Source organism: Balaenoptera acutorostrata, chromosome 3, assembly GCF_949987535.1.
Source record: "Balaenoptera acutorostrata chromosome 3, mBalAcu1.1, whole genome shotgun sequence".
In the NCBI taxonomy this organism is placed as follows: domain Eukaryota; kingdom Metazoa; phylum Chordata; class Mammalia; order Artiodactyla; family Balaenopteridae; genus Balaenoptera; species Balaenoptera acutorostrata.
In genome coordinates, this window is record NC_080066.1 from 7,331,067 (window position 1) to 7,358,986 (window position 27,920).

At 40.7% G+C, this 27,920-nt stretch overlaps 2 protein-coding genes across 9 annotated transcripts in view; one reads left to right on the forward strand and one right to left on the reverse strand.

Moving 5' to 3' along the window:
- MEIG1 (meiosis/spermiogenesis associated 1) overlaps nt 1–10,140 on the reverse strand; it is a 53,205-nt gene extending 43,065 nt beyond the window's left edge. Inside the window, exons 1-2 of the mRNA XM_057543772.1 lie at nt 9,978–10,140; nt 8,589–8,694 (exon numbers count right to left, since the gene is read on the reverse strand). The gene's annotated coding sequence lies outside the window, so the exon portion shown is untranslated. The remainder of the gene's footprint in view (nt 1–8,588; nt 8,695–9,977) is intronic.
- DCLRE1C (DNA cross-link repair 1C) overlaps nt 1–27,920 on the forward strand; it is a 129,983-nt gene that overhangs the window by 76,679 nt on the left and 25,384 nt on the right. For 3 of the 8 annotated variants that reach the window (XM_007196432.2, XM_007196431.2, XM_007196430.2), the window contains exons 3-5: nt 10,581–11,231; nt 25,347–25,398; nt 27,808–27,892. In XM_007196432.2, coding sequence (XP_007196494.2) covers nt 11,123–11,231; nt 25,347–25,398; nt 27,808–27,892 — 246 coding nt within the window. In that variant the 5' untranslated portion in view covers nt 10,581–11,122. Of the gene's footprint in view, nt 1–10,580; nt 11,232–25,346; nt 25,399–25,631; nt 25,650–26,671; nt 26,757–27,807; nt 27,893–27,920 lie in introns of those variants that run through there. The other 5 variants (XM_007196434.3, XM_057543759.1, XM_057543758.1 and 2 more) reach the window with 5 other exon arrangements.

Here is a 27,920-nt window from a genome sequence, read left to right on the forward strand (position 1 = left end):
GTATGTCTTCTTTGGAAAAATGTCTGTTCAGGTCTTCTGCCCATTTTTAAATTGGATTGTTTGGTTTTTTGCTGTTGAGTTGTATGAGCTGTTTAAATATTTTGTATATTAACCCCTTATAGGTCGTATTACTTGCAAATATTTTCTCCCATTTAGTAGGTTATCTTTTGGACTTGTTGATGGTTTCCTAGCTGTGCAAAAGTTTTTAAGCTTAATTAGGTCCCATCTGTTTATTTTGCTTTTATTTCCTTTGCTTTAGGAGACAGACCTCCAAAAACATTGTGACAATCTGTTTTTTTAATTTATCATTTATTTATTTATTTGGCTGCATTGGGTCTAAGTTGCTGCACTTGGGCTTTCTCTAGTTGTGGCGAGCGGGGGCTGCTCTTTGTTGTGGTGCGTGGGCTTCTCATTGCAGTGGCTTCTCTTGTTGTGGAGCACGGGCTCTAGGCGCACGGGCTTCAGTAGTTGTGGCTCGCGGGCTCTAGAGCACAGGCTCAGTAGTTGTGGTGCACGGGCTTAGCTGCTCCACGGCATGTGGGATCTTCCCAGACCAGGGCTCGAACCCGTGTTCCCTGCATTGGCAGGCGGATTCTTAACCACTGCGCCACCAGGGAGGTCCCACATTGTGACAATTTATGTCAGAGTGTTACGCCTATGTTTTCTTCTAGGAGTCTTATGGTTTCTGGTCTTACATTTAGGTCTTTAATCTATTTTGAGTTATTTTTGTATATGATGTTAGAAGTGTTCTAATTTCATTTTTTACATGTAGCTGTCCAGTTTTCCCAACACCACCATTGAAGAGACTGTCTTTTCTCCATTGTATATCCTTGCCTCCTTTGTTGTAGATTAATTAACCATAAGTGTGTGGTTTATTTCTGGGCTCTCTGTCCTGTTCCACTGATCTATGTGTCTGTTCTTGTGCCAGTATCATACTGTTTTGATTACTGTAGTTTTGTAGTCCAGTCTGAAGTCAGGGAGTGTGATTCCTCCAGCTCTGTTCTTTCTCAAGATTGTTTTGTCTATCAGGGTCTTTTGTGTTTCCATACAAATTTTAAAACTATTTGTTATAGTTCTATGAAAAATGCCCTTGATATTTTGATAGGGATTGCTTTGAATCTGTAGATTGCCTTGGGTAGCATGGTCATTTTAACAATATTAATTCTTCCAGTCCATGAACACAGTATATCTTTCCATCTGTTTGTATCGTCTTCAATTTCTTTCATCACTGTCTTATAGTTTTCCAAGTACAGGTTTTTTACCTCCTTCAGTAGGTTTATTCCTAGGTATTTTATTCTTTTTGATGTGATTGTAAATGGGATTGTTTCCTTAATTTCTCTGTCCAATAGCTCATTGTTAGTGTACAGAAATGCAACTGATTTCCGTTTATTAATTTTATGTCCTGGAGCTTTACCAAATTCATTGATGAGCTCTAGTAGTTTTCTAGTGGCATCTTTAGGATTTTCTATGTATAGTATCATGTCATCTGTAAACAGCAACAGTTTTACTTCTTCTTTCCAATTTGGATTCCTTTTATTTCTTTTTCTTGTCTGATTGTTGTGGCTAGGACTCCCAATACTATGTTGAATAAAAGTGGCAAGAGTGGGCAACCTTGTCTTCTCCCTAATCTTAGAGAAAATGCTTTCAGCTTTTCACCATTGAGTTTGATGTTAGCTGTGGGCTCGTTATATATGGCCTTTATTATGTTGAGGCATGTTCCCTCTATGCCCACTTTCTGGAGGGTTCTTATCATAAATGGATGTTGAATTTTTTCAAAAGCTTTTTATTGAGACAATTATATGATTTTTATTCTTCAATTTGTTAGTGTGGTATACCACATTGATTTGTGGATATTGAAAAATATTTGCATCCGTGGGATAAATCCCACTTGATCATGCTATCTGATCCTTTTAATGTAATGTTGGATTCAGTTTGTTAATATTTTGTTGAGGATTTTTGCATCTATGCTCCTCAGTGATACTGGTCTGTAATTTTCTTTTTTGTGATATCTTTGGTTTTGGCATCAGGGTGATGCTGGCCTTGTAGAATAAGTTTGGAAGCATTCCTCCCTCTGCAATTTTTTGGAATAGGTTGAGAAGGTTAGGTGTTAACTCTTTTGTAAATGTTTGGTAGAATTCACCTGTGAAGCCATCTGGCCCTGGACTTTTGGGGAGTTTCCTTTTTATTATTACTGATTCAGTTTCATTACTGGCAATTGGTCTGTTCATATTTTCTATTTCTTCCTGGTTCAGTCTTGAGAGATTGTGCATTTCTAGGAATTTGTCCATTTCTTCTAGGTTGTCCATACTATTGGCATATAGTTGTTCGTAGTAGTCTCTTATAACCCTTGGTATTTTTGTGGTATTGGTTGTAACTTCTCATCTTTCATTTCTGATTTTATTGATTTGGGCCCTCATGCTTTTTTTTCTTGATGAGTCTGGCTAAAGACTTATCAATCTTGTTTATCTTTTCAAAGAGTCAGATCACTGATCTTTTCAATTATTTTTTTTTTAGTCTCTATTTCATTTATTTCTCCTCTGATCTTTATAATTTCTTTCCTTCTACTAACTTTGGGTTTTGTTTATTGTTCTTTTTCTAGTTCTTTTAGGTATAAGGATAGGTTGTTTATTTGAGATTTTTCTTATTTCCTGAAGTAAGCTTGTATTGCTATAAACTTCCCTCTTAGAACTGCTTTTGCTTCATTCCATAGATTTTGGATCATTGTGTTTTCATTTTCATTTGTCTCCAGGTATTTTTTGATTTCCTCTTTGATTTCTTCAGTGATCCTTTGGTTGCTTAGTAGCATATTGTTTAGCTTCCAAGTGCTTGTGATTTTTTTTCTTGTAGTTGATTTCTAGTCTCATAGCATAGTGGTAAGAAAAGATGCTTGATATGATTTCAGTTTTCTTAAATGTACTGATGCTTGTTTTGTGGCCTAGCTTGTTATCTATCCTGGAAAATGTTCATATGCACTTGAAAAAAATGTGTATTCTGCTACTTTTGGATGGAATGCTCTATAAAAATCAATTAATTAAGTCCATCTGGTCTAGTGCATCATTTAAGGCCAGTGTTTCCTTATTGATTTTCTGTCTGGATGATCTGTCTATTGATTTAACTGGGGTGTTAAAGTCCCCTATTATCATTGTGTTACTGTCTTTTCTCCCTTTATATCTGTTAATATTTGCTTTATGTATTTAGGTGCTCCAACATTGTGTGTCTATGTACTTACAATTGTTATAATTTCTTCTTGGATAGACCCCTTGATCATTATGTATTATCCTTCCTTGTCTCTTGTAACAGCCTTTATTTTAAATTTATTTTGTCTGATATAAGTATTGCTACTCCGGCTTTCTTTTGATTTCCATTTGGATGGAATACCTTTTTCTATCCCCTCACTTTCAATCTGTGTGTGTCTTTAGGTCTGAAGTGACTCTCTTACAGGCAGCATATATAAGAGTCTTGTTTTGATATCCAATCAGCTACTCTATGTCTTTTGATTGGAGCATTTAGTCCATTTACATTTAAGGTAATTATTGATATATATGTTCTTATTGCCATTTTGTTAATTGTTTGGGAGTTGTTTTTGTAGGTCTTTTTTTTCCTTCTTCTTTTGTTCTCTTGTGATTTGATGATTATCTTTAGTGTTATATTTGGATTCCTTTTTCCTTTTTTATGTGTATCTATTATAGATATTTGGTTTGTGGTTACCATGAGGTTTTAAAATAAATAAATAAATGTGTGTGTGTGATTGTTTTAAGTTGCTGATCTCTTAATTTCAAATGCATCTTAAACAACTCTGCATTTGTACTCTCCTCCCCTCACACTTACTATTTTTGATATCATATTTAATTTCTAACTGTTTTGTGTATCCCTTAACTGCATATTGTGGATATAGATGATTTTACTTATGTTATCTTTTAACTTTCCTACTGTCTTTGTGTGTGGATGATTCACTACCTTTACTGTATGTTTACTGATGAGCTTTTTGCTTTTATAATTTTCAGATTTCCAGATGTGGCCTATTCTTTTTCACTTAGAGAAGTTCCTTTAACATTTCTTGTAAAGCTGGCTTGGTGGTGGTGAACTCTTAGCTTTTGCTTGTCTGTAAAGATTTTGATCTCTCCATCAAATCTGAATGAGAGCTTTGCTGTAGAGTATTCTTGGTTGTAGATTTTCCCCTTTCATCACTTTAAATATATCGTGCCACTCCTTCTGGCCTGCAGAATATCTGCTGAAATGTCATCTGGTAGCCTTATCAGAGTTCTCTTGTACATTACTTGTTATTTTCCCTTGATGCTTTTAATATTCTCTCTTTATGTTTAATTTTTGCCATTTTAATTACAATGTGTCTTGGTGTGTTCCTCTTTGGGTAAATCCTGTATGGGTCTTTCTGTGCTTCCTGGACTTGGATGTCTGTTTCCTTTCCCAGGTTAGGGAAGTTTTCAGCCGCTACATCTTCAAGTATGTTCTCAGCCCCTTTATCTCTTTCTTCTCCTTCTGGGACCCCTATAATGTGAATATTAGTGTGCTTTATGTTTTCCCAGAGGTCTCTTAAACTGTCCTCGTTTCTTTTCATTATTTTTTTCTGTTCAGCATCAGTGATTTTCACTACTCTGTCTTCCAGGTTGCTGATTCGTTCCTTTTTATTGTTGATGCCTTCTAGTGCATTTTTCATTTCAGTTATTATAGTCTTAATTTCTGGTTGTTCTTTACAGTTTCTAACTCTTTCTTAAAAACTTCTAACTTCTCACTCTGTGCATCCATTCTTCTCCCGTGTTTTTTGACCATCTTACCTCTCACTACCCGGAACTCTTTCTTGGGTAGATTGCCTATCTCCACTTCACTTAGTTCTTCTTCTGGGATTTTATCTTGTTCCTTCATTTGGAACATGTTCCTCTGTCACCTTATTTTGCCTAGGTTACTGTTTTTATTTTTATGTGTCTGGTAGATTGGTTGTTTCCTGACCTTAGACAATTGGCCTTTTGTAGGAGATATCCTGTGCATCCCATCAGCACACTCCCCTCTTGTCACCCGAGCTATAGGTTCCCTCTTATGAGGGCTGTTGGGTCCTTCTGTTGTGGCAGGCTGACTATGTAGGCAGGCTGGTAGGCTTGGTTGACCCCTGGTCTGGTTTGTTGCCAGGCCCTGCCTTGTATGGAGGCTGCCAGCCACTGGTTGGTAGGACCAGATCATGAGGTGGCTGACTGCAGAACCCTGTGTGTAGGGGTGGTCCTGGGGCTAGTGCTGACTCACTGGTAGGAGGAGTCCGGGTCCAGAAGACTTTGGGGCTGTTGGTACCCACTGGTGGGTGAAGCCAGGTCCTGGAGCTAGTGCCAGTCTACTGGCAGGCAGAGTTGGCTCCTGCAGTCTGGTTGCATGGCCTGGGGCCGGGGGGGGGGTGGGGTGGGGGGGGCGGGTCTCAGAGCTGGTGTCAGATTGCTGGTGGGTGGGGCTGGTTCCTGACACAGCTGGATGCAGGGTCTGGGGCATCTTGAAGCTTTTATTGGCCTGCTAGTGGGCAGGGCCAGGGCTCAGCTGGTCCCAATGCAGGGTCCGATCTCCTGGTAGGCAGGCTGGGTCCACAGGCTGTGGAGCTGTGGTTTTCTCATGACTGGTGTCTGCTCCCCGGTGGGTGAGGCTGGTCTAGAGGCTAGAGCAGGCTCGCTGGAGAGTGGAGCCAGGCTCAGGGGATTATGGGGCCAGTGCCCGCCCACTGGTGGGTGAAGCTGTGTCCTGGGCCCTCTGGTAAGCAGGGCTGTGTCCAGTAGCGGCTGGGGACTCAGGAGGTAGTAAGGCAGCCTGTCTGCTGGCAGGTGGAACCGTGGACCCATGCAGTTAGTTGCTTGGCTTAAGACATCCCCGCACTTGCCCCTGTAGGCTGTGGGGCCAGGGCAGGGCTGGGTCCTGGGACTCATAAGCTAGAGAAAGGGTTCCGTACCAGTGCTTGCCAGCACCAGTGTCCACAAGGTAGAGCAAGCTCCTAAAAATGGCTCCAAGTGTCTGTGTCCCCAGGATGAGCTGCAGTTGCCTCCTGCCTCTCTGGGAGACTGTCCAAGATCAGCAGGTAGGTTTGACCCAGGCTCCTATTAAATTACAGCTTCTGGGAATTCCCTGGTGGTCTAGTGGTTAGGACTCTGCGCTCTCACTGCCAAGGGCCCAGGTTCAATCCCTGGTTGGGGAACTAAAATCCCACAAGCCGTGTGACGCAGCCAATAAAAGAAAAACATTACAGTTTCTGCCCTGGGTCCCAGTGTGCATGAGATATTGTGTGTGCCTTTGAAGATTGAAGTCTCTATTTCCCCCAGTCCTCTGGCACTCCCGAAAGTAAGCCCAGCTGGCCCTCAAAGCCAAATGCTCTGGGAGCCTGACATGGGGCTGGGGTCTCTCTCCCCTTTGGGAGAATCCCTGCAATTGTAATTATTCTCTTGTTTATGGGTCTCCCACTGAGGGGTATGGGACTTGACTATATCACGACCTGCCCCTCCTACTTGTCTTGTTGTGGTTCCCTCTTTATGTCTATAGTTGTAAAAGTTCTTTTTTGGTAGCTTCCAGTCTTTTTCATTGAAGTTGTTCTGCAAATAGTTGTGATTTTGGTGTGTCTGTGAGAGAGGGTGAGCTCAGGGTCTTTCTACTCTGCCGTCTTGGCCAGTCTCCTCAGTCTGGTTCTTTCTTACCTGGTTTAGCCTTGACTTCCCCTGTTAAGCCCCTATTATTTCATCCCTTTTGAGTCTGCTACTTTGGTTAAGAGGAACTATTGATTATTTGCAGAGCCCAGACGGAGTGAAAGCTCATTCCAGGGACTTCAGCTGTTCTTGGCCCCAGAAGCTGAGCTCAAATTTTTCTTCCCTGCTAAATTTTTCTGATGGCCATTTTCTCCTTGCAGAAACAAGCTCTCTCCTTGGCCTCCACACTACACCCTGACACACATCCATTAACACACTTGTGTAAAACCTCTTGTGTTTATTTGTTTCCACGAGTTTCTACTTCTGCCAGCCTGTAAGCTCTTGGTAGACCATGGCTGATTCCTTTACGTACATCCAGGTTCAAGCACAGTGACTGACTTAGTAAACACCCAGTAAATAGTAATACCTACCATTTATTGAGCACTTACTATTTTCTGGGGCCTTGGGTAGCCTTTACAAACTTTTTTTTCCCTAGTTGAATAATAACACTTTTTAATCAACCAGAGGATTGGGGGTAGGAAGTGAGAAGAACAGGTAAAAGTGCTGGAGAAAAACATGTAACTAATGCAAAATAACATATATTGTGACTTAAACCACCCCCCCAAAAATAACACCTTCTATTATGTGAATTAGCTGGATAGTGTCTTTCTTTTTTTTTTTTTCGGCCATGCCACACGACATGTGGGACCCCAGTTTCCCAACCAGGGATCGAACCTGTGCCCCCCACATTGGAAGCACGGAGTCTTAACCACTGGACCACCAGGGAAGTTGGGTAGTCTCTTCTTAATCAGTCAGCTCCTATAGAGAAGGAATATCCTTGCCAATCTTGTTTACTTTGTTCACATTCACCTATACACGCTCTAATTTTTTTTTCAAATCTATTGAGCTATAATTGAAATGCAGTAAATAGCAATATTTAGCAGCATATAATTTGATACATTTTGGCATATGTATACACCTATAAAACCACAATCAAGTTAATGAACTTGTTTCCTTGGGTACCCAGGCGACTGCTGATTTGCTTTCTGTCACTTTAGATCAGTTTATAATTAGATCTTGTCTATAATTAGACAAGATCTTGTCTAATTTAGATCTTGTCTATAATTTTATTTAAATGGCATCATACAGTATGTACTCTTCTTTTGTCTGGTTTCTTTTGCTCAGCATAATTATTTTGAGACTTGTTCATGTTGTTTTGTCGTATTAACAGCTCATTCTCTTTTCCTCCCAATTTTATTGTGATATAATTGACATATAACAGTGTGTAAGTTTAAGGTGTATAACATAATGTCTTGAATCATGTATACATTACATCAACATGATCACCACAAGTGTAGCTAACATCCATCACTTCACATACAGTTTTTGTTTTCTTGTGATGAGAACTTTTAATACCCACTTCCTCAGCAACTCTCAAGTATACAGTACAGAATTGTCAACTATAGTCGCTATGCTGTACATGACATTCCCGTGATTTTTTCATCTTATACCTGGAAGTCTGTACCTTCTGACCACCTTCAGTCATCTCTCCCACCCCTCCCCCACCTCTGGCAACCACCAATCCGTTCTTTGTTTCTATGAGTTCAATTTCTTTAGAGTCCACATATCGGTGAGATCATATAGTAGTAAATACCCCAAATAAATAATAATAGCTAATATTTATTGAGCTCTTACAGTTTTCCAGGACGTTGTGTGGACTTCACTGTTACCACCATTTTAAGATGAGAAAGCTGAGTTATGGAGAGGTTACCTTAACCAAGATCACATAAATAGTAGTGGCTCAGGTACAGTGCTAACCAGGGCCTGTATTTTTTCTGAAAGAATAGCATAGGATACAGCAAATTTATGATGCAAGTTATTGTCAACTGAAAAAAAGAAAAGCACAACCTAAAAGTTGAGACTTACGTTTTATTTGGCAGACTGAGGGCTTAAGCCTGGGATACAGCTTCTCAGATGGCTCTCAGGGTCTGTTTCAAAGAGGTAAGGGAGAAGCTAGGATATATAGGAGTTTCTGCAAAAAACAAAACAACAAAAACAACAAATCAGGTAGTCAAACATCAAAAAATTACTGCTAATTAAAGAAGAACCAGACATCTCAAGTTAATGACTTGAGTGCTTTTCTATGTATGGGAAGATGCAAGAGTCTGGGCTTACTGAAATTATTCCTTTGATCTGCACCTTAACTATCTAGGGCTGGTATCCTAGTTTTCTCCATCCTGAATCCCCTCAGGGTGCATTGTTGGGGGGCGGTGGTAGCTGCAGTGGCTGATTTCTTGATGGCTGAAACATCGTCTGCTGACTGATATGGCAAGTGACATTCTTTATCCACACTATGGACAACGATTTATAAGTACATAAAATTAAGAAAAAGATATTCTGTACTGATTTCCTAACAAAAACTTGTATCTACCTCAATAAGTAGTTTTTAGGTATTTAACTTAAACTTAATAGCAGTTTTCTGTCCTTCTGGGACAGAATAAATTGAGGACTTGGAAGTCCAAAGAGCTTTGAGATTGCAGAAGGATAGAAATTCCCAGCTGGGGAAGGAGGACATAGCAATGACTAATCATGTTTCACTCTTTTCTTTACGAGCAACCACAAGAGGCATTTCTCCTGAGACTTAGTATCCAGGTAATTGGGCTTCTTCCGAAAGTCCATTTCATGTGTATTGTGAGGATGCCAAAGTCTAGTAAGTGACTGAATCTTCCTCTACAAGAGCCAATATTACATGTGTCTGGGCTATGCTTACCCATCTTTACTATTTTATACCCTGTCTTTTCATCCTGACTCTCTGTTTGCCTTTATTCTCTTGTACCGTATCCATTGTTTAGAGGAGGGAATAAACACGGGGACGAATAAATAAGAATATGAGCCTTCTCTTGACCTGTGTGGCCAGGAGCTTCATTGTCAGAGGTAGACACACTGGATTCTGCAAACACCAGGCTCAGTGCAAGATTTGGTTTCAGGTATAGACAGCCTAGTCACAGCGACAGCCTTCTTTTATCCTATGACAAACCATCTTATACCAAATCACAGGTGTTGGCAATGTATACTAGCAGGGTATTTTACTCAGATTAGTGACGATGGTGTCCACACCTCCCCCCCTCTTCTCCCCTCCCTCTGCCTCCTCTTCCATTCCTCCTGCTCCTCCTGAACATTTCACCAGAATCTGTATTTGAATAGAACTGGCTGCCATGGCTGCAGGGAACACGCCCGATATTCTCTGAGGGTGGCATTCTGATTCTTGTTTTCCCAGGCTAGAATGCATTGTTACTGGATTTATTCCTTCATTACCTTGTGTCTCTGTGGAAGCATTTATTTACCACGTTCTGCAAAGTTCTTGTCTCCAAATAGATTGAAAATGACTCGTAGGCGCGTCTTAGTCGTCTCCGTCATCACGGCAGGGCCTGTTCGGTGCTGTGCACAAAGTAGGACCTCAGGTATTGGAGTTGTGATTAATAATGCCACAATGTCTAAGGAGACTTGCTGCTAAGGGGTGCGGGTAACGCCACTGTGACTATTCGGTGAATGTTAATACTTTAGCAAACCTTTTCATAAAGTTGCTTTGGTGGTGAAAAAATTGCAGACCTTTCGCCCATTACCCTACCATTTTTTTTTCTTTTATACATCTTTCTAACTTCCAAAAGAAAAAAAAAAGTTAAAAAAAAGAAAGAAAAAGGTCAAAAGGGGTGGAGGTAGGGGAGACTAGCAGCTCAGCTCTCCTTGGGATCTTTACTTATCTACCCTAAGATCATGCATCTGAGCTGTGATCATCAGGGATCGTGGATTTACTCCGTTTGTAGATTACGTATAAATGGAAGCAGGGACTAAGAGTTTTCGAATCTACCACCAGCCTGATACCGTTTTCTCACACAATCCTGACGATTATCCTATAAGGTAGACATTGGGAAGGGACAAGAAAGAAGAAGAGAAGCAAAAGAAGGCTTGCAGGATCGCAGCGGACAAGCAGGAAGTGGAATGCATCCGATTTCAAAGCCAAGCTCCGCATCCCGCTTCGCATCCCTGGGTGGAGCCGCCTGTTCTGGGTGTCGTCTCCCCTGGCGTCCTCGTTCCTGCACAGACACGGGCAACTCTTCACCAGAGCGACACCGTGTTGTGTCAAGGTATCCGGGAGGAGCCTCACTCCTCGCGCTGCACCCTAGATTCCTCCACCCGGCCTCCCAGCTCTGAGCGCAGGTCAGCCCAGTTAGTTGGTTTCAACCCGCAGGTCGCGGGCTGCGCGAACTGACTGCAAGCTCCTTGGCGCTGCCCCCTCCCGCCCCCCGGGCCGCGGGGCTGCTCTGATTGGACGTGGCTGCGCCTGGCCGGCCAATGGTGAGGCGGCGGCAGCTTCCCGGAAGTGGCGGCGCGGCCGGCGGCGGCTGGGGCTTCCGTTGCTCTCTAGGCAGGCGGCCAGTCAGCCCGGGTTGGCGGACGCAATGAGCTGCTTCGAGGGGCAGATGGTCGAGTATCCAACCATCTCCATAGACCGCTTCGACCGGGAGAACCTGAGGGCCCGCGCCTACTTCCTGTCCCACTGCCACAAAGGTGAGCGAGCGTAGCGCGCCGCCCCGTCCCGGGGAGCCGGGCTGCGCGGGTTCGGGCCCCGCGGGGAGGTCGCCCAGGGGCTGGAGGGAGGAAAGGCGGGGGTCGGGGTCCTGCAGGAGGGAGTTCAGACTTTGGGGTGCCAGGGGATAGCGACTCACCTTGTCCCGGCGGGCTCTTCAGCCCGTCTGACGCTTTAACTCCTCATCGGTACCGCGGGACAGAACAGCGACCCCCAGTTGTCACTGACCCAGGCCACTTTGATCAGGCACAACTATTCGAGTTTTGGGGAAGCTCTCCCAAGGCCCAATAGTCAGAGGTTGGCAAGGATTACTTAGTTCTTCCCCCATATCCTCGCGATCATGTTATAAAGATAAGTTTAGGTGAAATTGTGTCATACCCACAGACATTGATTAGCAAGCATGCACGCACTCAAATTAAACATTCTGTCTGTAAGCTCGGCGAAGTGCAAGCTCCGCCTCCTTATAGATGTTCTTTACCCCTATGAAAGGTTCGTTTTGGTCTAGAGGCAGGATGCGGTTTACTTTACAGACGGCCAGGTCAGGCAACCAGCATACCAAGATTTCACAGCTGGAGGCGGTTAGGACTTAAGCTTGGAGCATCAGCCCCTAATGATATGTCCCCGAGGTTAGATGCTCCAGGCAAGACTGGAGCGTCTCTAAAACATTTTAGCCAGTCTCCAGAGCTGGAGTACCACTAATTTCACAACCACTGTCCATTTTTAACATCTGGTATGCTGACTGACACGTCACTAACTTCACCTATGAAAACAGGTTTAATATTCATTGTGCTAATTAGCACAGCCTTGGGCATTGACCAGCGATGAAGCTTAACTGAAGCGTTCTAGAAGCTGCCTCTTGGAGTGTGGACTCCCAGAGTAGCTTAAGTAGGATGCCCCCAACCCCTCTTTTGAGGAGTGACTCAGATACATATTCACGTATATATCACACGGTGTGATTTTAAAGTAAATTACAGATATCAAAACATGGCCTTCATCACACAGTTGGTGTGAAGATCAGCTGTTGTCTTGTGTGTGGAATCACTCACTTTAACCTGGTGTAAATCATTGAAATTTCTGCTTTTGGGAAATGCCTCTGCTTTCTGGTTCTAAGTCCCTAATTCTCTCTCTTTAATGATGAAAATCTGGACCTCCTCTATCGATTTGCTAAAAAAGCACGTGAGCCTCTGTGAGGGTCTTTCTGCTTCTTTTTGAGGACAATGTTTTTGTTTTTATCTTGTTTTTCATTGAGAAGCCACTGCTGGATGAGGATATTTTTACCTTTTGTGCTGAGTCTGCCAGCATTTCTGAACTCACATGTGGTGGCCACAATTAAAGAATGGATTTGGGGCTTGGCCTTCATGTTTTGGAGTAGTGAGTTTGGAGAATGAGTTCATCTAGAGGAATTTGTTTGTTTGTTTTTGTATTTGTGTATTTATATTATTTATTGATTTTATTTTTTAAATTGAGTGTAGTTGTGAAGTCAGCATCATTAATTTGTACATTAAGCAAGACTCTCTCCTGTCCAGCAGTGTATAATAACTTTTCCTGTGTTCTAATCCCACGTGGGTCTGTTTTCCCAATGAGGATGTAAACTGATCAAGGGCAAGAACTCAACTTCTGCTTTCTGAGGTTTGCCACATTACCTATTGGTGGTTTTTAACCTTTTTGGGAAACAAGACTTCTTTGGATGTCCCATGGACTGAATTGTGTCCCCGCCCAATTCATATATTGAATCCCTAACCCCCAGTGTGACTGTATTTGGAGAAAGGGCTTTTAGGAGGTGATTAAGGTTAAATGAGGTCATAAGGGTGGGGTCCTAATTTGATAGGATTGGTGGCCTTCAAAGAAAAGGAAGAGAGATCTCTCTCCCTCCACATACACAGTGAGGAAAGGCCATGTGAGCACACAGCAAGAAGGTGGCTATTTATAAGACAGGAGGAGAGGCCTCACCAGAAACCAACCTTGGCACCTTGATCTTGGACTTTAGCTTCCAGAACTGTTAGAAATGCATTCTGTTTAAGCCACCCAGTCTGTGATATTTTGTTATTGCAGCCTGAGCTGACTAATACAGAATATCTGACAAGGTCTGTGGACTCTTGTTTAAAAAAATGCACATGAACACGTTAACATCACGTTTTGACAAAAGTTGAGGTGGGCCGTGGACCCGCTTGATGCCTCTGTATGGCCCATCTGGCACCCAGCGCTGTGCTCAGGGCAGACTTGACTAAGCGCCAGTGAGGCCTGGAGGACACGAGGGGACCCATGGCCCGAGACAGTGGCCCAGCGTCGGGGAGGACCCCTACCGGAGACAACTTAAGATGATTTATTCTGGTCAAGGAAAAGGAAAAAGGCCCTGGAAGGGAGATGCTGGGTGCAGTCCTAGCATCACAAAGTAAACTCCCCAGATTCCCTTGACTGGGGTGGTGGGCTGGGGTGTCTTGATGGGACAGGGTGCTGCGCACTGAGGTAGTTTGGAAGCCCGGAGCAGAGTCCTGAGTCAGCCTTGTGTTTGCCGTGACTCAGACTCTCTGGAAACCCCGATAAGGGAGAGTCCTGCCCTGGGATGCACTCCTTGGCCCTAAAGCCTGAACCAGGAGTGACCTGAGGAGATGCACACTGTGAGGGGGCAGGTGGACCGTCCTGTGGCGGCACGTGTTCGGTCAACGTCGCGCACTTGAGGTGCGGTGACGGCCTTGTTTTCAAGAGTTAAGGATTGTCACATATAAATTTGAGGGCACATGTGTTGGTGGTAATTAGGATAATTAGATTTTTTTCTTGTGGGTTATTGTTAGGCTGTTTAACATTGTCTCCCCATCAACCCAGCTGGACTGCCTTTGCCGTTTGCCTTCATCCAGGGTGGTAACAGGCAGTGTTTACATAAATTAATCAAAATGCAAATGAAAGTCATTTTTGGTAAATGATTTGAGGAGGAAAAGACTTTCAAAATAATCTATTTGGTTATAGCTTTTTTTTTTAAGTAAAATTAACTTTCCAGCAGCATTTATGTATTAATCTTAAAAGAGCTGGAAAAAAGTTATATAGAGAAAATAATTTTGTATAATTAGCTTTAAACTTTTAAACTTATTATCAGTTTTTAGAAAACTTATAATGAAGATTGTTAATTCGTGGTTAGACAGCAGTTTTCATGGCTGAATAATATTTCATTGTGCATATATACCACATCTTCTTTATGCATTCATTCATTGATGGACACTTAGGTTGTTTCCATGTCTTGGCTATTGTAAATAATGCTGCAATGAACTTGGGGGTGCAGATATCTTTTTGAGTTAGTGTTTTTGTTTTCTTCAGTTAAATACCCAGACGTGGAATTGCTGGATCATATGATAGTTCTGTTTTTAATTTTTTGAGGAACCTCCATACTGTTTTCCATAGTGGCTGCACCAATTTACATTCCCACCAACGGTGCACAAGGGTTCCCATTTCTCCACATCCTTTTCAACATTTGTTATTTTTCTTTTTGATAATAGCCAGTCTAATGGGTGTGAGGTGGTATCTCTTTGTGGTTTTGATTTGCATTTTCCTGATGATTAATGCTGTGGAACATCTTTTCATGTGCCCGTTGGCCATCTGTATGTCTTGGGAAAAATGTCTATTCATATCTGCCCATTAAAAACATCAGATTTTTTTTTGCTGTTGAGTTGTATGAGTTTTTTATATATTTTGGATATTAGTCCCTTATCAGATACATGATTTGCAAATGTTTTCTCCTATTCAGTAGGTTTTTTCATTTCGTTGATGCTTTCCTTTGCTGTGCAAGAACTTTTTAATTTGATGTAGTTTGCTTAGTTTTGCTTTTGGTGTCATATTCAAAAGATCACCACCAAGACCTATGTCAAGGAGCTTACTGCCTATGTTTTCTTCTAGAAATTTTATGGTTTCAGATCTTGCATTCAAGTCTTTAATATATTTTGAGTTAATTTTTGTGTATGGTATAAGATAATGGTTAGGTTTCATTCTTTTGCATGTGGCTGTCCAGTTTTCCTAACACCATTTATTGAAGAGACTGTCCTTTCCCCATTATATATTCTTGGTTTCTTTATCATAAATTCTCAATAATTGACACTCTATGTGTGGCTTTATTTCTGGGCTTGCTATTCTGTTCTGTTGATCCATGTGTTTTTATGCCAGTACCATACTGTTTTAATTACTATACATTTGAAAGAATATATTTTGTAACCGGGGAGCATGTCTCCAGTTTTGTTTTTTTTTTCAAGATTGCTTTGGCTATTTGGGGTTCTTTTGTGGTTCTATACAAATTTTATGATTTTTTGTTCTATTTCTATGAAAAATGCCATTGGAATTTTGATATGGGTTGCACTGAACCTGTTGATTGCTTTGGGTAGTGTGGACAATTTAACAATATTGATTCTTTCAATCTTTGAGCATGGAATAGCTCTCCATTTATTTGTGTCATCAATTTCTTTTAGTAATGCTTGTAGTTTTCAATATACAGGTCTTTACTTCCTTGGTTAAATTTATTCCTACGTATTTTATTCTTTTTGATGTAGTTGTGAATGGGATTGTTTTCTTAATTTCTCTTTCTGATGGTTATTTGTGTGTAGAAATGCAACAGACTTCTGTGTGTTGATATCCTGCAACTTTACTGAATTCCTTTATTCTAACAGTTTTTTGTTTTTAATATATCTTTATTGGAGTATAATTGCTTCACAATATCGTGTTAGTTTCTGTTGCACAACAAAGCGAATCAGCCGTATGCATACACACGTCCCCATATCCCCTCCCTTTTGAGACTCCCTCCCATCCTCCCTATCCCACCCCTCTAGGTCATCGCAAAGCACCAAGCCGATCTCCCTGTGCTATGCTGCTGCTTTCCACTAGCTAACTGTTTTACATTTGGTAGTGTATATATGTTTGTTTGGTTTTTTTTTTTTGAACTTTCAAATTTTATGTATTTTTTTATACAGCAGATTCTTATTAGTTATCCATTTTATACATATTAGTGTATATATGTCAATCCCAATCTCCCAATTCGGTAGTATATATATGTTGATGCTACTCTCACTTTGCCCCAGCTTCCCCCTCCCACCCCATGTCCTCAAGTTCATTCTCTATGTCTCCATCTTTATTCCTGCCCTGCCACTAGGTTCATCAGTACCGGTTTTTTAGATTCCATATATATGCGTTAGCATGTGGTATCTGTTTTTCTCTGTCTGACTTACTTCACTCTGTGTGACAGACTCTAGGTCCATCCACCTCACCACAGATAACTCAATGTTGTCCCTTTTTATGGCTGAGTAATATTCCATTGTATATATGTGCCACATCTTCTTTATCCATTCAACTGTCGACGGACACTTAGGTTGCTTCCATGTCCTGGCTATTGTAAATAGCGCTGCAGTGAACATTGTGGTACATGACTCTTTTTGAATTATGGTTTTCTCAAGGTATATGCCCAGTAGTAGTGGGATTGCTGGGTCATATGGTAGTTCTATTTTTAGTTTTTTAAGGAACCTCCATACTGTTCTCCATAGTGGTTGTATCAATTTACATACCCACCAACAGTGCAGGAGGGTTCCCTTTTCACCACACCCTTTCCAGCATTTATTGTTTCTAGATTTTTTGATCATGGCCATTCTGACTGGCATGAGGGGATACCTCATTGTAGTTTTGATTAGCGTTTCTCTGATAATTAGTGATGTTGAGCATCTTTTCATGTGCCTCTTGGCCATCTGTATGTCTTCTTTGCTGAAATGTCTATTTAGGTCTTCTGCCCATTTTTTAACTGGATTGTTTGTTTTTTTGATGTTGAGCTCCATGAGCTGTATGTATATTTTGGAGATTAATCCTTTGTCTGTTGTTTTCATTTGCAAATATTTTCTCCCATTCTGAAGGTTGTCTTTATGTCTTGTTTATGGTTTCCTTTGCTGTGCAAAAAACTTTTAAGTTCAGTTAAGTCCTATTTGTTTATTTTTGTTTTTATTTCCGTTACTCTAGGAGGTGGGTCAAAAAAGATTTTGCTGTGGTTTATGTCAAAGTGTGTTTTTCCTATAACCTTCTCTAAGAGTTTTATAGTGTCTGGTCTTACATTTAAGTCTTTAATCCATTTGGAATTTATTTTTGTCTATGGTGTTAGGTAGTGTTCTAATTTCATTCTTTTACATGTAGCTGTCCAGTTTTCCCAGCACCACTTATTGAAGAGGCTGTCTTTTCTCCATTGTATGTTCTTGCCTCCTTTGTTGTAAATTAGGTGACCATATGTGTGTGGGTTTATCTCTGGGCATTCTATCCTGTACCATTGATCTATATTTCTGTTTTTGTGCCAGTACCAAACTGTCTTGATTACTGTAGCTTTGTAGTATAGTTTGAAGTCGGGGAGCCTGATTCCTCCAACTCCATTTTTCTTTCTCAAGATTGCTTTGGCTATTCGGGGTCTTTTTTGTTTCCATACGAACTGTAAATTTTTTTTATAATTCTGTGAAGAATGCCATTGGTAGTTTGATAGGGATTGCATTGAATCTGTAGATTGCTTTGGGTAGTATAGTCATTTTCACAATATTGATTCTTCCAATCCAAGAACACGGTATCTTTCTCCATCTGTTTATGTCATCTTTGATTTCTTTCATCAGTGTTTTATAGTTTTCTGAGTACAAGTCTTTCGCCTCCTTAGGCAGGTTTATTCCTAAGTATTTTATTTTTTTGTTGCAATGGTAAATGGGAGTGTTTCCTTAATTTCTCTTTCTGATTTTTCATTGTTGGTATATAGGAATGCAAGAGATTTCTGTGCGTTAATTTTGTATCCTGAAACCTTACCAAATTCATTGATTAGTTCTAGTAGTTTTCTGGTGGCATCTTGAGGATTTTCTATGTATAGTATCATGTCATCGGCAAACAGTGACAGTTTTACTTCTTTTCCAATTTGTATTCCTTTTATTTCTTTTTCTTCTCTGATTGCTGTGGCTAGGACTTTCCAAAACTATGTTGAATAAGAGTGGTGAGAGTGGACATCCTTGTTTTGTTCCTGATCTTAGTGGAAATGCTTTCAGTTTTTCACCATCTAGTATGATGCTTGCTGTGGGTTTGTCATATGTGGCCTTTATTATGTTGAGGTAGGTTCCCTCTATGCCCATTTTCTGGAGAGTTTTTATAATAAATGGGTGTTGAATTTTGTCAAAAGCTTTTTCTGCATCTACTGAGATGATCATATGGTTTTTATTACTTAATTTGTTAATGTGGTGTATCACATTGATTGATTTGCGTACATTGAAGAATCCTTGCATCCCTGGGACAAATCCCACTTGATCATGGTGTATGATCCTTTTAATGTGCTGTTGGATTCTGTTTGCTAGTATTTTGTTCAGGATTTTTGCATCTATGTTCATCAGGGATATTGGTCTATAATTTTCTTTTTTTGTGATATCTTCTTCTGGTTTTGGTATCAAGGTGATGGTGGCTTTGTAGAATGAATGTGGGAGTGTTCCTCCCTCTGCTATATTTTGGAAGAGTTTGAGAAGGATTGGTGTTAGCTCTTCTCTAAATGTTTGATAGAATTTGCCTGTGAAGCCATCTGGTCCTGGACTTTTGTTTGTTGGAAGATTTTTAATTACAGTTTCAATTCCATTACTTGTGATAGGTCTGTATATATTTTCTAATTCTTCCTTTTTCAACCTTGGAAAATTGTACCTTTCCAAGAATTTGTCCGTTTCTTTGTGGTTGTCCATTTTATTGGCATATAGTTGTTTATAGTAGTCTCTTATAATTCTTTGTATTTCGGCAGTGTCAGTTGTGATTTCTCCTTTTTCATTTCTAATTTTATTGATTTGCGTCCTCTCCCCCCCTTTTTTCCTTGATGAGTCTGGCTAAGGGTTTATCAATTTTTTTAATCTTCTCAAAGAACCAGCTTTTAGTTTTATTGATCTTTGCGATTGTTTTCTTCGTTTCTATTTCATTTATTTCTGCTCTGATCTTTATGATTTCTTTCCTTCTACTGACTTTGGGTTTTCCTTGTTCTTCTTTCTCTAGTTGTTTTAAGTGTAGGGTTAGATTGTTTATTTGAGATTTTTCTTGTTTCTTGAGGTGAGATTGAATTGCTATAAACTTCCCTCTTAGAACTGCTTTTGCTGCGTCCCATAGGTTTTGGGTCGTTGTATTTTCGTTGTCATTTGTTTCTATGTATTTTTTAATTTCTTCTTTGATTTCTTCAGTGATGTCTTGGTTATTTAGTAGTGCACTGTTTAGCCTCCATGTATTTGTGTTTTTTACAGTTTTTTTGCTGTAATTGATTCCCAATCTCATAGTGTTGTGGTCAGAAAAGATGCTTGAACTATTTCAGTTTTCTTAAATTCTCCGAGGCTTGATTTGTCACCCAAGGTGTGATCCATCCTGGAGAATGTTCCATGTGCACTTGAGAAGAAAGTGTATTCTGCCACTTTTGGGTGGAATGTTCTATAAATGTCAATTAGATCTATCTGGTCTATTGTGTCATTTAAAGCTTGTGTTTTCTTATTTATTTTCTGTTTGGATGATCTGTCCATTGGTGTAAGTGGGGTGTTAAAGTCCCCTACTGTTAATGTGTTACTGTCTATTTCTCCTTTCATGGTTGTTAGCAGTTGCCTTATGTATTGAGGTGCTCCTGTGTTGGGTGCATAAACATTTATAATTGTTATATCTTCTTCTTGGATTGATCCTTTGATCATTATGTCGTGTCCCTCCTTATCTCTTGCAACAGTCTTTATTTTAAAGTCTATTTTATCTGATACGAGTATTGCTACTCTAGCTTTCTTTTGATTTCCATTTGCATGGAATATCTTTTTCCATCCCTTCACTTTCAGTCCGTATGTGTCCCTAGGTCTGAAGTGGGTCTCTTGTAGACAGCATATATATGGGTCTTGTTTTTGTATCCATTCAGCCAGTCTGTGTCTTTTGGTTGGGGCATTTAATCCATGTACAGTCAAGGTTATTATTGATAGGTATGTTCCAATTACCATTTTCTTAATTGTTTTGGATTTGTTTTTGTGGGTCTTTTTCTTCTTTTGTGTTTCCTGCTTAGAGAAGTTTCTTTAGCACTTATTGTAAAGCTTGTTTGGTGGTGCTGAATTCTCTTAGCTTTTGCCTGTCTGAAAACCTTTTCACTTCTCCATCGAATCTGATTGAGATCCTTGCTGGATAGAGTAATCTTGGTTGTAGGTTTTTCTCTTTCATCACTTTAAGTATATCCTGCCACTGCCTTCTGGCTTGCAGAGTTTCTGCTGAAAAATCAGCTGACCTCATGGGGATTCCTTTGTATGTTATTTTTTGTTTTTCCATTGCTGCTTTTAATATTTTTTCTTTCAATTTAATTTTTGTTAGTTTGATTAATATGTGTCTTGGTGTGTTTCTCCTAGGGTTTATCCTGTATGGGACTCCCTGTGCTTCCTGGACTTGGGTGACTATTTCCTTTCCATGTTAGGGAAGTTTTCAACTATAATCTCTTCAAATATTTTCTCAGACCCTTTCTTTTTCTCTTCTTCTTCTGGGACCCCTATAATTTGAATGTTGGTGTGTTTAGTGTTGTCCCAGAGGTCTCTGAGATTGTCTTCAATTCTTTTCATTCTTTTTTCTTTATTCTGCTCCTTGGCAGTTATTTCCACCACTTTGTCTTCCAGCTCACCTATTCGTTCTTCTGCCTCCATTATTCTGTTATTGATTCCTTCTAGTGTATTTTTCATTTCAGTTATTGTGTTGTTCTTCTCTGTTTGTTTGTTCTTTAGTTCTTCTAGATCTTTGTTAAACATTTCTTGTATTTTCTTGATCCATGCCTTCATTCTATTTCCGAGATTCTGGATCATCTTTACTGTCATTACTCTGAATTCTTGTTCAGGTAGGTTGCCTATTTCCTCTTCATTTATTTGGTCTTGTTGGTTTTTTTTTTTTTTTTTATAGTAATCTTTTTTATTTATTTATTTATTATATTTATTTTTGGCTGTGTTGGGTCTTCGTTTCTGTGCGAGGGCTTCCTCTAGTTGCGGCAAGCGGGGGCCACTCTTCATCGCGGTGCGTGGGCCTCTCACTATCGCGGCCTCTCTTGTTGCGGAGCACAGGCTCCAGACGCGCAGGCTCAGTAGTTGTGGCTCACGGGCCTAGTTGCTCCGTGGCATGTGGGATCCTCCCAGACCAGGGCTCAAACCCGTGTCCCCTGCATTAGCAGGCAGATTCTAAACCACTGCGCCATCAGGGAAGCCCTGTTGGTTTTTACCTTGCTCCTCATTTGTGACATATTTGTGTGCTGTCTCATTTTTTTTTTTTTTTTTTTATGAGTGGGATTGTGTTCCTGTCTTACTGGTTGTTTGGCCTGAGGCTTCCAACACTGGAGTCTGTAGGCTATTGGGTAGAGCTGGGTCTTGCTGCTGAGATGAGGAACCCCATGAGCCCTCACTCCGATGAATATTCCCTGAGGTCTGAGGTTCTCTGTTAGTCCAGTGGTTCAGACTTGAAGCTCCCACTGCAGGAGCTTCGGCCTGACCCCGGGCTTATTATCCAAGTTCCCGCAAGCTGCATGGGGCGGCAAAAAAAAAAAAGAGAACAATAACAAAGTAAAACATAAAATTAGACTAGGAAACTAACAGATATATTAGAAAGAATATAAAAATAAAAATATAGATGAATCAACAACTGGAAGGTACATCAGTACCACAATAGTAAAAAAGAGGAGGAAGGAAAAGAAAAGAAAAGGGAGGGAAAAGGCCTTGGCTGTGGAGGGCGGGGCCTAAGCAAGGGCAAGGTTTGGGTGATGGGCGGGGCCTATGCTCAGGACCCACAGGGCTGGAAAAGGCCCTGGGGGCCGTGGGGGGTGGGGCTTAGGCTCAAGGAACAGAATGGGCCCAGTTGTGTCCCCCACCACTGGTCTCAGAGGGCAGGGGACATCACCTGGGAGCCCAGCAGGCTTCCTGGGCTCTAGTGGGTGGGGCAAATGCCCTCTTCTCCTCTTCTGCTCCTCCTGGATGACCCCTCCCACCTGCCTCTCCTGATCTCCCCAGCCTGCCTCCTGTGCCTCCAGGACCCACGTGGCCTGGATCAGGCTTTGCGGGGTGGGCGGGGGTACCGGTTTGGGAGCTCAGCAGGCTCCCTGGCCCAAGTGGGCCAGGTGATTGCCCTCTGCTCCTCTCCCCCTCTTCCCAGAGGGCCCCTCCCTCCTGCCTCTCCTGATCTCCCTGGCCTTAGGGGCACCGATCCTGCCTGGCTTCCACTTCTCCTCCCCTCTCAGTCCCCCTATATCCTACCGGTTCACTTTGGGGTTCCTCCCGTCTCCTTGGGCATCAGAGTCCCCCACCCACGGCCTTCAGGCGCCCTAGCTGTGGGGAGACGCTAACTCCGCATCTTCCCACACTGCCATCTTGACCAGTATTCTTCTAACAGTTTTTTGATGGAGTCTTTAGGGTTTTCTATATATGTATCGTGTTGTCTGTAAATAGTGTCAGTTTTACTTCCTTTCAACTTTGGATGCCTTTTATTTCTTTTTCTTGCCTAATTCCTCTGGCTAGGATTTATAATATTATGTTGAATAAAAGGGCAAGAGTGGGCGTTCTTGTCTTATTTCTGATCTTAGAGAAATAGCTTTCAGCTTTTCACCACTGATTATGATGTTTGCTGAGAGTTTGTCACATATGGCCTTTATTATATTGAGGTTTGTTCCTTCTATACCTGATTTATTGAGAGTTTTTATCATAAATGGATGTCAAGTTTTGTCCAGTGCTCTTTGTGCATCTATTGAGATGATTATATGGTTTTTTATCCTTCATTTTGTTAATGTGATTATAACATTGACTGATTTGTGGATGTTGAACCAAGTTTGCATCCCTGGAATAAATCCCACTTAATCATGGTGTATGATCCTTTTAATGTATTGTTGAATTCTGTTTGCTAATATTTTGTTGAGGATTTTTTTCATCTATGTTCATCAGGGATATTGGCCTGTAATTTGTGTGGTGTCCTTGTCTGGTTTTGGTATCGGGGTAATGCTAGCCTCATAAAATGAGTTCTTTGAATGTTTGCAGAATTCACTAGCAAAGCCATCTGGTCCAGGACTTCTGTTTGCTGGATTTTTAAAGTTACTGATATTAGTAGAGATATTTAGTATCCTTACTAGTTATCAGTCTATTCAGATTTTCTGTTTCATCATGATTCAGTCTTGGTAGGTTGTATGTTTCTAAGAATTTATCCATTTCTTCTAGGTTGTCCACTTTGTTGGTGTATAATTGTTCATAGTAGTCTCTTACCCTTTCTTTTCTGTTTTAAGAGTTGTAATAGCTCCTCTTTCATTTCTGATTTTATTTATTTGAGTCCTATCTCTCCCTCCCTCTCTCTCTCTCTCTCTCTCTCCCCACTTCTCCTTTGTTGGTGAGTCTAGCAAAGGCTTGTCAATTTTGTTTACCTTTTCAAAGAACCAGCTCTTAGTTTCACTGATCTTCTCTGTTGTCTTTTTAGTCTGTTTTTTATTTATTTTTGTTCTACTCTTGGTTATTTCCTTCCTTCTACTAATTTTGGGCTTTGTTTTTTCTTCTTTTTCTAGTTTCTTGAGTTGTAAAGTTAGGTTGGTTATTTGAGATTTTTCTTGTTTCTTGAGGTAGGCATTTATCACTTGACCCTCCCCCTTAGAACTGCTTTTGCTGCAACCCACAAATTTTGTTATGTTTTATTTCCATTCTCAGTCGTCTCAAAGTATTTTAAAATTTCTCTTTTGATTTATTCTTTGACCCATTGGTTGTTCAGTAGCATGTTGTTTAATCTCTGCTTATTTGTGAATTTTCCAGTTTTCTTCTTGTAATTAATTTCTAGTTTCATACCATCGTAGTTGGAAAAGATGCTTGATATGATTTTAATCATCTTAAATTTATTGAGACTCATTTTGTGGCCTAATATATGGTCTATCCTGGAAAATGTTCCATGTGCACTTGAGAAGAATGTGTGTTCTGTTGCTTTTGCATGGAGTGTTCTTTATATATTTGTGAAGTTCACCTGATCTTATGTGTTGTTTAGGTCCAAAGTTTCCTTACTGATTTTCTGACTGAATGATCCATGCATTGACGTAAGTGGGGTACTAAAGTCCCCTGCTCTTACTGTATTGCTGTCTATTTCTCCTTTTAAGTCTGTTAACATTTGCTTTATGTATTTAGGTGTTCCTCTGTTGGGTGCATAAATGTTTACAAATGTTATATCCTCTTGTTGGATGGACCCCACAAGAGGATATAACATTTGTAAATATTACATTATCATATGTAATATGATAATGTCTCTTATTAGAGTCTTTGTTTTAAAGTCTGTTTTGTCTAAGTATAGTTACTCCAGCTTTCTTTTGGTTTCTATTTGGAATTAGGATAATTAGAATTGGTTTGATTTATCTAAGCAATTTCAAAATGTTCGGTTCTTGTTATCTGGGCTTTTGCATGCTAAAGATTCAAAATGTAATATTATAATGCACTATATATTTAAAGTACCATTTGGTTTAAATGTTACCTTTCTTTAAAAGTCACCTTTCTGTGTTTGTTAATTTGGCAAGCTGTGGAGCAAGCCTCTATGGGTAGCAATAACCCACCTTTCAACCCAACAGTCACAGTAGGCTGAGAAGATAATGAAACTCTTGTTATTCTGGCCTAAGCCTGAATGGTTTCCTCGAGGATTCCATGGAAGCAAACTTGAATTTCCAGATGGACTAACTTTAGTGACTGGAATTGAAGGGGTCACAGAGAGCATGGTCTGAAGGGTGGTTGGATTGAAATGAAAGAAGAGAGTAAAGGAAAGTGATGGAAGCAGTTCTGAATGAGGTCGTGCATTCTTCTGTGGCTGCTCTGAGTGATTTAGACTCTGCCCTAAGGTGCAGAGGATCATTCTCCTTTTAAATGGCTTCTGTTGGCTCAGAGATGGTCAACTTTTAGTGGTTCTTGTCCTATTTTTGGTGGATTCTTCATCTGCAGAAGCAAGAGCCAGTAGCTCATACAAATCAATGGTCCTATAAAAGTGAACCTCTCATTTATTTTCTCTTAAAAGGAAGCCTAAAAAGAACAGACAACTCAGTTTCCTTGGGCCAAGGAATCCTCTGAAAAAAATAATGTATTTATGATTTCTGATTCTTTTGTTTTCAGATCACATGAAAGGATTAAGAGCCCCTACCTTGAAAAGAAGGTTGGAGTGCAGGTAATTTCTTTTCTTTTCTTTTTTAGAATTATTTATTTATGTATTTGGCTGAGCTGGGGCTTAGTTGTGGCATGCGGGATCTTCGTTGTGGCATGCGGATCTTTAGTTGCAGCATGTGGGAACTTTAGTTGCAGCATACAAACTCTTAGTTGTGGCATGTGGGATCTAGTTCCCTGACCAGGGATTGAACCCGGGTCCCCTGCATTGGGAGCACGGAGCCTTAGCCAGTGGACCACCAGGGAAGTCCCCAGGTAATTTCCTTTGCTATTTATTTGTGTGTTCTATTTTTTTAAGTAAAAATTTTAATTGAGCTGCAACATCTACATAGAAAAGTACTTACATCATATGGGAATACTCTGATGAACTTTTACAAGTGAACACATGTGTAGCATCTGCCCAGTCCAAGAAATAGAACAGCATCAATATCCTGGGACAGAATCCTGTCCCTCCCCCAGTCAGTCTTCCCCACCCACAGGTAACCTCTCTTCTGACTTTTGTCATCATCGTTTAGCTTTGGTTGTTTTTGAACTTTATTGAAATAGAATCATACTGAATAGACTCTTCTACTTGTTTTCTTTTACTTAACATTATATTTAATGGAATGATTCATCCATGCTATTGGGTGCAGTAATAGTCTGTTCATTTTTATTTCTGTAAGAGTGTGTCTGTGTATGTGCGTAAATGATTGTTCCATTATAAAGAGTCATATAATACTGTTGGATCTTTTCTTAAAGCTGAGTCATTGCATTCTTTTCCTGCAGTCATTGCCTAAGTCAAATTCCAAATTCTCAAGATATATGCAGTTGACCCTTGAACAATGCAGTGGTTAGGGGCACTGACCTTCTATGAGGTCAATCCACATATAACTTTATAGTTGGCGCTCCCTATCCTGGTTCCGCATCTGTGGGTTCAACCAACTGCAGATTGTGTAGTACTATGGTACTTATTTAGTGAAAAAAAAAACCCGTGCGTAAGTGGACCCTCACAGTTGAAATCCATGTTGTTCAAGGGTCAACTGTATATAGGAAGGACCCTATTGACTTTTTGACTATTTGATCTTTGACTTAGCAGGCTTCTTTGCTAAGTGATATCAATAGTCTGTGTTTGTGATAATGGTAGCTAATATTTATTAAAAATATATATTCATACTAGATGTTGAAGATACAGTAGTGAGCAAAATAGGCAAAAATCCCTCTCTTCTGGGAGCTGACATTCTCCTTAGAGCCTCTTGATAATCTTTTGAATAGATACTATTATTATTTCTATTTTACAGATGAGGAAACTGAGGAACCAGAGGGGTTAAATTAGTTGCCCAAAGTCACGCAGCCAGTAAGTGGCAGGACCAGGATTCCCACCAGGTCTGTCTGATTTTAGAGCCTATGTATTAGTTATCTATTGCTGCGTAACAAAGTACCCCCAAACTCAGTGACTTAAAACAACACTAATCATGTATTCTCTCTGTCTGTTTCTATGGGTCAGGAGTTCTGACGGTACAGTGGGGATGGCTGGTTTCTGCCTGACTGGGTGTCGTATGGGGGCTGACATTACCTGAAGGCTCATTCATTCAATGTCTGACATCTGGGCTGGGGAGACTCAAACAGTTGGGGCACTTTGGGCATCTCTGTCTCTAAAAAATAGCTCTTCAGCATAGTGGTTTCAGAATAGCAGTACTTCTTAAATGGAAACTAAAAAAAAAAGTGTATGTCCCAAGTGAGGGCCAGCGGCAGCCATACCGCCTGGAGATCTAGCCTCGAAAGGCCTGCTGTATTACGTCCATCACAGTCTGTTGGCTAAGGCAGTTACAAAGCTCTGTCCGGGTTCAAGGGGAGGTTAACACAGATGCCTCCTGTCAGTGGGGGAATTTCCATGACCCCTTTGTAAGAAGACGGTGTGTGGTTAGGGTGCATACGTCAGTGTGGGCATCTCTGGAAAGTATGATCCGCTGTAGACTGCATTCCTAACCTCTAAACTGGAGTGTTGAATTTTTAAAGTTTGTCATGAAGTTGATTTCTGCCCACTAAGAACATAAACAGAATAGATTTATATGAAGTAAAAGGCAGACGTCTCCTGTCCCACTTCCCTTTCTGCAGAGGTAGTTTACCATTTGGTGGTATCTCTCCAGACATACCTGATTGTCTAAAACACGTGTCTTTACGATGAGAATGGTGAGGACCAGCCTTTGAGGAGGTCAGAGGACACAGTATTTTCTCTCCTTTGCTTCTTCCCCGTCCCTTTATAGTCTCGATGGGACTGAGGTGGTCACTGGACTGTTGGCCTGCCAGCTCAGTTTCTGAATTATTCGAGGCAACTGACATATATTGAAACATATTTCCTAGTCACCCAGATGTCTCATTCTCGATTGTACTAAAACAGCTTCTTTTTTTTTTTTTTTTTGTCTCTTGTTTTCAGCTTGAAGGTTTACTTATACTGTTCGCCTGTTACTAAAGAGCTGTTGTTAACAAGCCCGAGGTACAGATTTTGGGAGAAACGAATTGTAAGTTTTATTTTTTGAATGACACTAA